This window comes from Carassius auratus, unplaced genomic scaffold (genome assembly GCF_003368295.1).
Source record: "Carassius auratus strain Wakin unplaced genomic scaffold, ASM336829v1 scaf_tig00216437, whole genome shotgun sequence".
In the NCBI taxonomy this organism is placed as follows: domain Eukaryota; kingdom Metazoa; phylum Chordata; class Actinopteri; order Cypriniformes; family Cyprinidae; genus Carassius; species Carassius auratus.
In genome coordinates, this window is record NW_020528572.1 from 264,067 (window position 1) to 274,469 (window position 10,403).

The following is a 10,403-nucleotide window of genomic DNA, read 5'->3' on the forward strand; positions in this document are numbered from 1 at the left end:
TATTACATTTTCTAGCAGACCAAGTCTATATGTTTCCAAGAGTACACCAATTGTGCACAAAGCTCAAAAATAGTTGTTGATAGTGTGTAGACTGGGATTAAAAATGTCAGATTTGTTTTCTTCAGTTCCAGCATTGTTTCATTTTGTCCCATTGGGGAGATCTGGTGTGTATAAATGTGCTTTTACACACACTTGTGTGCTCTCGTGCCCCCTTTGCTTGTTACTCTTGTAAAAGCAAGTTAAATTATAGGAGCAGCTTCCCCTTTCTGTGGTAGGAAGTGAATGTTTCTCTGCTAACTTCTGGCATGCGAAGTTACAGGGAACAACACATCTAGCTGCAGTCTCGTAAAAATACACTAATCAGACTAACCCCTTCACATCACCAGAGTGTGTCAGTTTGGTTAGCAAATAAACTTTATTTAGGTACACGTGTACACTGCAGTCTAACATTTAATGTATATAACTTGAATATATAAATAACGTAATTATTCTGATGAGTTTTTATGTTGTTGAATTCATCGTCCCATCTAGGTTTAATTATCATATAATATTCAGTCACTGTGATTTAGAAAATACTCCGACAATACTTTTAATGAAAATCATCACTGGGTTATTTGCCTTTATGAATTGGCTATTAGCATAGTACTTCATAGTAAGTTACAGTTTTAAAAATGAATAGTGATTTTAAAATTATTTGTTGGTGTAAATTAATTTTTAGTTTGATGTTGCTGGGTAATTAGGCTGAAATGATGACTCATCTTTTTTTGTAACATTGCTTTCCCGTAAAAGTTAGTTTATTCAAAGTATGCCCTTAAAGTTAAGTATTGTGTTTTGTTTGTCTTTTTGGTTTTATTTAATTTTTTTGTCTTTTGTATGGACAAGTGTGTTTTCAAACTACTTAATATAATACTTTTTTAAATTTAAAAGTAATTGATCTTCATATTTTTAAATCACACATTTTGTAATTTTTAGGAAACACCTCTTCATATGTTTGGTACCGTTCCGGTGTTATTTTTTGGGGATGAGTTTTCTACACACACACACACACACACACACACACACAGAGACAGTCACACGCCATGACACATAAGAATTCATCTTCAAACAAGATTATGCAGTATTCATTTAAATATTTTGCATAATGTACAAGCACATGATAATTAAACCTATCCCATAATAATAATAAAAAAACTGCATTCTATGTGGATGGTATACTTTTGTTTTTGTACCTGTAATTATGTGTTAAGAAACATAACAGTCAGAATTTGTGCTTCATAAATATCCTTTATTTTTGTTTTCTCCAGGAAAGGAATGTAGAGCACATGACACTGAGCTGTGACATAGTCAACTAACTGTGAGTACAACACTGGTTCAACCATTTTAAATACTGGTTATAAGAAGCATGGTTTAGTGGAATTATTTTCTGAAATGCATAAAACACTGGCAGTATATAGGAAAAAAAGTCCTATATCCTCATGAAGTGCCTAACAAAGAGAAAACAAGAAAGTGAAAGGCATACAGACAAAGCAAACAGCATAAGTAAATATTATAATGTGGGAGGTTACAGGCTTTTGTCAGGGAGCACTATTTTTTTTCTCCCAGAAGTCCATGGGGCTCTTTTCACAACCTGTAATTTTACCCTTATAGACAGCAGATGCTTCACTGTCCTCTTGCTTGTGTTACACCAGAAGTTTATTGTTAGTATTGGATCACCTGGTACAATAGCACATGTGCGTTTACTGAATCGAGCAGAAACCTGGGGGTTTACGAAAACAACTAACATCAGAATAAGAGCAGGATAAATATTGAAAGTTAGTCATGCCTGAAATAGTTATTATTAGTACCGTTATTTTGCACTTTGCACGCGTCATGTAAATTATTTCTTACACTCCCCTATGAGAGTCATTTCAAAGATAGTTTTGTACTCAACTGCATGAAAGCTTCAGCTTCAGCTTACTCATATGGTTCTTCAAAAATTCACATCTTGACTGATTTGAATTACATGTATGAATCTACTTACAAATCGTATATTGAATATGAAAATAATTTTAGAGAAATACAATTAAATTAGACAGCTTGCATAAATACACTCAGAATGCACTCGGTTCAAATGTTTTCACAGTTGCTGGTTTTCTGAAGTTATCCGCTTTTGTCAATTCTCTCTAAATGAAGGTTTGGATACAGTGAACTTTTTAATCACTTACCTGGTAATGGTGATTTCATCAGAGAGGCAGGCAGGTTGAGTAAGTACGGTGTGAATATATCATGTTTTTCTCAGAACAGGGACCAAATTACCACAACTGACCTGAGAGTTAAGAGTATACAAATAGATTTTGAGCATAGTGTACTTTTCCAGGAAAATCCACCGTAGAATAGAAATGTGCTGTAAAAAAAAGAAAAGTTATAGTTAAATAGTGTAAGGAGCAGCAATGTAGCATTTATATAACATTTCTGAAAATAATATTTATACATTTTTTATACATTTTATATCTTTAAAAACAGAGAAATTTTTGCATTCATCAACTTGCTTTTCATGATTTAACAGACTTTAAAAAATGGAAAGCAATGCATTTGACCTTGAAACTAGATATTGGCAGCTACCAGTTTTTTTTCTTTCTGGTTCCCATTTAAAACAAAAGAATTATCTTTACCTCTACTCCTAAAATAGATGGACTTTTCTAGAATAGAAAACTTTAACTTGTTTTCATACATGATTATGTTAGTGATCCATGTCCTGCTGCATTTGCATAGCAAAACCAAACGGTGAGGAAAAAAAGTTCACAAAGCCTCAGGAAGTCGCACGTTATAATCAGAACTACCGCTTGGTATTTTATCTCTGTTCTTGATTTTAGATTTTAATGTTCTGAGCAAGCCTTTTTATTTTTTGTCCTCTAAGTCAATATGACATCATTTCATTACAGCATGCAGTCATACTGACACTTATAACTCGTTTTCTTTTTATTGATCTTGTGTTTTCAGGTTGCGAAACGCGGAGGGTGTCTGTGCGGCGGTGTGGACGCGCGTGCGCTCGGCGCGGGGCCTGTCGGTACTGTAGCAGCACAGAATGGTTTGTGAGTTATAACGGGGGTGCAGGCCGTACTGTGCTGCGGCAAGAACGACAGGACAGACGCGCACTTCACATTCAAACGAGTGAAAAGACAGCAGCAGCAGCACGACTACATGTACCGGCGAGCCTCCTGAACTTGGCCGTGTGACTGACTGGCTGCCTGGCTGTAGCAGCACGTAAATATTGGAGTCAAAGCACTAGCGAATCCTCCAGTATTGACCGTGCTGCTGGAGTTAGGCGGGCCGTTTACCGTCTGCCTCGGGATCACTCATCAGGAAAGCACAAGAAGATTAACGACTGACTAATAACATGCTGTGCACATGCCGGATTTCTGAACGCTTTTATTCTGAGAACAGATGAGATGGAATTTGATCGAACATCAAATAAGCTGTATAATTGTTTATGTAATTTCAGTTTAAATGAGTCGGATGCTTCTCTGAAAGTGCTTTGAGCTCGTTGATACAATTTATGTACATGGCAAAATGCAATAAAGGGAAATAAAATTTAAAAAACATTAAAATCTCAACGATTGCATCAAGGCAAATTAATTCTGCAGAGTCGCGTTGCGCGCCAATTCTGCAGTTTATGTCAAATACATAAATCAGCCACATTTCTCACACCAAGTTCTAATAAAAATATCTAGACTATAATGTGCAGTTCCTGTTTCCTAATATGGACGAAGCACATCGTTATTAAAGAAAAAAAAAAACAGAAAAGTGTTATAAAATGTGTCGTATTACAGTGTTAAGCATCATCACCTCACCTTCCATCTTTATTTTAACATTATGAATTACGCAGCATCGCCATCTTCTGGGAAACTAAATGGTTTGAAGTTTTCAGCTCGCTCCCCGTTTCTTTTAAGTTCAGATTTAGGGGAGGGGTGCTGACAGAATCACTTCGTAGATCTGGCCCTTTTGGTACTTTGCGCTGTTTGTTTTGATTCTCACGTTTCTTTCCCTCTGCAAGGGTCGTTAATATCAAGTCTATTTACTCTTTTGAAACGCTCGGTTGTCTCCTCAAGGGGTTACTGAGGAAACCAGTCTTCAAAATCGTGTTCAGGCCAATATTAAGAAAAGTTTGCGTTCGTCTGGATCAATTGTACAAAAATGTATCAAATAAGCAAATGAAAGCTGAACATGCGTTATACAAATCCGAATCTATATATAACTTTAAGGGTACTTAAACCCGAAACACTTAAATTGACCCTGCTACCTCAATCAAGGGATATGAATGCCCAAAAATCACAGGGACTAAACTACATTTTTACTCAAATTTAATGGACTTCGTTCAGAAGTGACTATGAATTCCAGCACATATCCACACCAAGATGCGCTTGTTTGAATATACCTGAATCTTACATTAAATGACAGAACTCATGAAGGAAGGATATAAAGGCGGCGTGTCGTATTTTGGGGTAGTTCGGTAAAAGCAGATTTTCTTGCCTTATAATAATAATTTAAGAGAAACCCTGATTATCTTGCATGACGAAAGGCAGGTCCTTGACCTCACATGTATGATGGCAGTTGTTCCTGCTCCCAAAAAATGAACATGACAGTAAATATGGTTGAACTAAACCTCAGAATAACAAAATACACGTGTATGTGCAACTGAGCTTCAGCTTATTTAAATTGAGCATTCACTCAATAGCCGCTTGATACTTTCACAGTGAATATCTGTCTGTAGAAAGTTAAAACAGACATCATAGTATTTATGTACTCGGACTACACGTAATAATTTATTTTTAAAAAATGCTCAGAAAAAGGGCACCGATTGTCATGAATGGTTATTGATTGTTTTAAAGATGCATCATGTGAAAAACACGATTTAGATTTTCAGTGGTAGGATGAAATACAAGGTGTACAAAGAATAAAAATATTGGTGTGGAGCTATCCACTTTAAACCTTACTGTTCTAGGTAAAACATACATAAAACGTACATCTATTAAAAAAATATTTTGTTTTGTGTCATTTTGATTGTTCACTTACGATTATGTAATATATATATATATATATATATTATATTATATCGAGAAACTTAGGTGTAATTAGGTTTGGTACCACTGGTATTACTGGATTTGTTGTCTTCCATAGAATCTGAATGTAAATGGATTCGTTTTAACTACAGTCGAAACGAGGTGCCCTGACTCGACACATTATGAGCCCTTTGATGTCATATCCTCCTCTATTGTACACTGTATTACGTAATAAAAAGCAGATACGTATGAAATCAATGATATTGTCGAACGACATGCATAACAGACACAGTAGCGAACTGATCAAAAAAACTAGAGAAAATAGGGCAGAAACCACGTCACTTTCTGTAGCTCTTACGTCACGCCCTTCTCATGTCACTGAGGTTATTCTTTCCCTGGGCTGAACTGAGCCTAAACACTGTACTTATGAGATCGCACTGAACACTTTCTGAAGCGGAAATTCACAGTGCACTCAAAAGGGCTGCATAACTTTTTTTCTTTCTTTCTGAATACGCTTGTTCTTGGCAGGTAAGGCGAGATTATAGCCAGCAATTTCTACAGAAGCATCATTTGGCGTGTCACAGCTGAGCAACGCGCAGGTTTCTTGTGAAATCTGATTGGGCAGTTCTGAAAATAACGGTTTTGTTATCATTCAAAGGGCAAAAGACAAGCAGATACATGCGCTCATGATCACATCTCATCGCTGTTTCTAAACTTGTTTATGCCTTACTGCGAGAGCAAACAGACCTTAGTCGCCATATAACACCACCTGCATCTCAAAATCAAAACGTGGCGAATCCAGTGAAGTTAGTATAACTTACCATGTAAACAAAAGTAGTACGCCAAAACGCTCTCTCACCTTTACAAGATAACGACTATATACGAATTATTAAGCTAAATCAGAAAACATAAAAAAAAAGGTCGACTTGAAGACCAGGATGAAACACTGTGTCTACTTTACCTTCTCTTGGTCCATTTACCTTGACATCTGCTTACTAGTTACCCCAAAAGAACAAGAAGGTGATGTCAGTCAAAAATAACGTTTTTTTTTAAACAATAATTAAATAATCCTATGAAAAGTAGGGATGTTGGGTAAAACAGTTCCACCGCGTAAGTGCGAACACATCACGCGCTCTTTTATTGGACAGAAACCGCGCGCGCCAGTTACTAGGGGACTCAGAAAACGCAATCATGGCGCTTGTTGCTGTGCAGATTTCAACACCAGCGAACTTCAAAAACGGCAAACAAAAGTTAATATTGAAGTTACGTATTTACAAGTAACAAACAGGCGTCTTATAGAATGTTTATTGTAACTTGTCTTTGATATGATGGCAAAAATATATATGAACAGAAGTAAATATATATTTTCGTTTTTGAAAGAGGTTGGTCAGATAAAGATGTCCCCTTACGTTGAGCGGCGCGGTTGTTGCTATGCAAACCTCCACAGCTGTAACTGAGTTGAGTGGCATAGAGCAGGTTAAACGCTTTTAAGGTCACATCGATCCTCGCTCATTCTGCACGATCCCGCCACACATCCAAACTTGTACACATAATGCTATAAAGTTAAATCAAGTAGTCTTTTGACTTTCTTCCTATTGTACGGCATAAAAGATGACAAGTTCCTGTTGTCTCCCGAATACAACAAGGCCAAAATTACCAGCAGATTAAGTGACATTATTAGTGTGGAAATAATTCGGTTGTCAGTTTTATGGATAGTTCACCCTGAAGTTAAAATTCTTTCACCTTTTACAGACAAACCTAAAGGAGTTTATTTCTGCTGCTGAACACATAAGAAGATATTTTGAAGAATGTTGGTAACCAAAAAGTTGACGGAAGCCATCGACTTCCAGAATGTTTTTCTCCCATACTATGGACGTCAATGGCTACCGTCAACTTCTTGGTTACACACGTTATTCAAAATATATTCTTTTGTGTTTAACAACTGAAATAAATTCATACAGGTTTGGAACAATTTGAAGGTGAGTAAATGATGACAGAATTTTCATTTTTGGATGAACTTTCCCTTTAAGGGATCATTCGTCATAATTTATTCATTCTTATTCCAAACTCGTATGACTTTCTTCTACATAAGTAACACAACAGTAAGTCACAGTCTTGTTAGCAACCCGTCTTTTGGTCACTAGAGATCGCCATTGAGCTTTGCTGGAAATAATATGTGGGGGGAAAAATAAAACCTTTCACGTCATTTCCTGTTAGCTTAGCATGTAGAGAGAATGAAAACGACCGCCGATGATTTTGTAGCACAAATAACATCGTATAGCAACTAAACAGAACGTAACCGCATCATATATTATTGATGTTATTATTGTGAAAGAAACACCGTGATGGCGGCTTTGGTTTCATGTTGTTTTGGATGTTGTGGAGACAATAACAGTGGCCACGTAACACTGAAGGAAATGCCCACGGTTCAGCTGGACACTCATCACATGGGTAAGTGTTGCGATCTGACATTTCAGACACATTATATTCACGCAAAAGAGTAGAGATATGATAAACAGAGCTGCCCTTCAAAAAGAAGTGCCTTTGTCGCCATACAATAAAGTAATGATCATTTAACTCCGGTCAGACTTGGAACAACAAGTGTATTTACAGTTATTTTAACTTGACATCTGTAATGAATTGATTATAATTCAATGGGATGAGGGAAGGTTTCTTATTAAACAATAGTAAAATTACACAAAATGTATAGCATGATGTAGGATTAATGAAACAGAAGAGCACAATTTAAGAACGACAAGAAGCAGAACTAAAAAACGGTAGTAAAATATTTTGGTCTCTGTCATGCAGTTAGTTAAGTATGTGTTAAATGGATTATTTCCCTATGATATTTCAGGTACTGATGTTGTCATTGTGAAGAGTGGAAGACGCATATGTGGAACTGGTGGTTGCATTGCAAACGCCCCTCTCCATCAAAACAAGAGCTACTTTGAGTTCAAGATTCAGTCCACAGGTAAGACCTGATGTGTGCAAGCCTTTACATGTAAGTTAGTCAAATTAGTCAATAATTTGTTTTAGTCATCATTAGGTGGGACTGCTGTGAACTTTGGCCTTTGCAGGTGTCTGGGGAGTAGGAGTGGCAACACAGAAAGCAAATCTGAATCAGATCCCTATGGGTAGAGACCCACACAGCCTTGTGCTCCGGCAAGATGGCACCGTGTACCACAACAATGAAGAGAAGAACCGGTTACCTGCAAACAGCTTACCGCAGGAAGGAGACATTGTGGTGAGTCTTGGTGGCATTGAATTAATACGGGATTTGATGGTAAATAAATCTTGTTTGTTTGTGTTTGGTAAAGGGAGAAGCATTCCATTTTGGACTGAGAGGATTCCATGTGGGATTTCCCGGCTATGATATCAAGGGTTCTTAACTGTATTACTGCAGACTCATTAAATACTGGGGTTTTGTTGTGAACTTTATTTTTGATGTACCACCTGGCTGTAATTTCATACTGCGTTTACTGGGTTATCTGTAAGATGGAAACCTCTTAGCACTAATATGTATGCTAATAGGAGCTATATGATAGTTTTCTTGAAAGCAGTGGTTCATTTTCAGTTTACTAGCTTTATGTTTGTAATTTTCTGTTTTCGCTGTTTGTGTGTGTGTGTGTGTGTTGTGTGTGTGTGTGTGTGTGTAGGGTGTTGCATATGATCACGTGGAGCTGAATTTGTACCTAAATGGGAAGAATATGAACTGTCCAGCATCAGGCATTAGAGGAACTGTTTATCCTGTAGTTTATGGTAAGTATTTTGGAGTATTATAAAAAAAATAACTATTACTAACCTCTAACATCTTTGTTTGCCAGTGCAGTTGAGGCAGGAATTAATGGAGTTGCTTAAGAATTACTTTTATATTTCAATACTTTTTTTTTTCTATAACTCTTGCATGTTTAATTACAATGTATTGGTAAATACACATCTGAGCTTGTATGCCTTCGTCTCGTCCCTCACAGTTGACGATAGTGCAATATTGGATTGCCAGTTCAGTGACTTCTACCATCCTCCTCCGCAAGGCTACCAAAAGATCATGTTTGAGCAGCAGATCTTCTAAAGTTCATGTTGTGCTGTATATACACTAAAGAAAATTCAATTTACGGCCAGGAATTGAAGTGCTATGGTGACGACTGAACTCTTGATGATTATGCTGCTCAGCCTACTGAAAGGAGTTGAAATTAAGTCATCTGTGATTTAGACTCGTGTAAACTGACACACATCTGGCCATTTCTACTCAGTTTAAAAAGTCATCCTATGTCTTTCTGTTATATCATCTGTGCATTAATGATTTAGGCACTGATCTCAAAAGGTTCATTCAGAACATACATCTTTAATTTAAACTTCATCAAACACTGCATTTACTGATGTACAGTATTAGCAGGGTGCAGTTGTGAACATTACATTTTGTTTAAAGGCTGGTTTGAGGACAAAAACGGGTAATAATGTAGACACATATTACAGCTGACCATCATGACTTTATACTTTATGCATTTCAAGAGAACAAAGTGATGCTGACCTGAAAAGCTGATACTGATTCAAAATACTGTCAAAGCTTTTTGATTTCATTGTTGTCTGTCTGATGTATGAGCTGCACCTGCACACACCTTATTCATCATGATGACTTGGATTTATACAAGCTCTACACAAATATATATTTAAATTTCATGGAGTTTATATTTGGTTGTATTTTTTTGGTTGTATATACATTATGTCTTACTGCAGTTAAGTGTAACTAATATATTAAACGTAAGCCATACAATAAAATAAGTGTAGAGGTTATTTACCTTAAATATGTAATAATTTGATCTGAAAAACATCTGACTGTTTGTGTTCTCTAATTATGAAATATTGCAAATTATCACAAAACTGTTTTTAATAAATCAATGAGTATTGAATATGTGATGTTATTTTTGTATGTTCTAATCTGACAAGTCATATTTGTGTCTTCTTTAGTAATACATATTTGGTTTTGTTATTTGTTCATAAAGACTTTGTTTTTACCTAGCCATAATTTAAGACTAAAACATGTTCCTGTTGTTATTAAAATGTGAATACATTTCTACTTAACGAATGTCATCTCACGAGCTCTTTAGAGCGCACTGCGCCGTGACGTATCTTTACGTAAGTTAGTGGCGTATGGATCCTGTCAGCTGAGCAAGCTTGCGCAATCTGTAGTCTACGCACAATGACGTAATATCTACAGAACGGATCCAATGAAACACCTCTACTCCAATAATGTTTCACTGCAGAATACACCTTTTATCATGATAGCGCTGGGAAGTCCGACTCATTTCAGCGATTCGGACCTTTCCCAAGATGAACCAGTCCAAAAAAACGATCCAGTAATTTCTT

At 36.4% G+C, this 10,403-nt stretch overlaps 1 protein-coding gene and 1 long non-coding RNA gene across 2 annotated transcripts; one reads left to right on the forward strand and one right to left on the reverse strand.

The window, feature by feature from the left end:
• Positions 1-833: 833 nt before the first annotated feature.
• Positions 834-6,838, reverse strand: LOC113098218 (uncharacterized). The gene is made up of 3 exons (XR_003288966.1): positions 6,001-6,838; positions 2,205-2,383; positions 834-1,756 (listed from the first exon to the last, which is right to left on the reverse strand). It is a non-coding gene; the product is annotated as an uncharacterized LOC113098218 (long non-coding RNA).
• Positions 6,839-7,232: 394 nt separating this feature from the next.
• LOC113098217 (SPRY domain-containing protein 7-like) lies at positions 7,233-9,946 on the forward strand. Its single transcript, XM_026263217.1, has 5 exons — positions 7,233-7,490; positions 7,894-8,010; positions 8,117-8,283; positions 8,696-8,798; positions 9,011-9,946. The coding sequence occupies exons 1-5, from the start codon at positions 7,385-7,387 to the stop codon at positions 9,106-9,108; spliced, it is 591 nt and encodes a 196-aa protein (XP_026119002.1). The 5' UTR covers positions 7,233-7,384; the 3' UTR covers positions 9,109-9,946.
• Positions 9,947-10,403: the final 457 nt, after the last annotated feature.

What these genes read in the sequence shown, in the direction of transcription:
- LOC113098217 (XM_026263217.1), top strand. Translation starts at nt 7,385, where the DNA reads ATGGCGGCTTTGGTTTCATGTTGTTTTGGATGTTGTGGAGACAATAAC. An exon ending in CGCAGGAAGGAGACATTGTG is followed by an intron (nt 8,284 to 8,695) that starts GTGAGTCTTGGT and finishes GTGTGTGTGTAG; the next exon opens with GGTGTTGCATATGATCACGT. An exon ending in TGTTTATCCTGTAGTTTATG is followed by an intron (nt 8,799 to 9,010) that starts GTAAGTATTTTG and finishes CGTCCCTCACAG; the next exon opens with TTGACGATAGTGCAATATTG.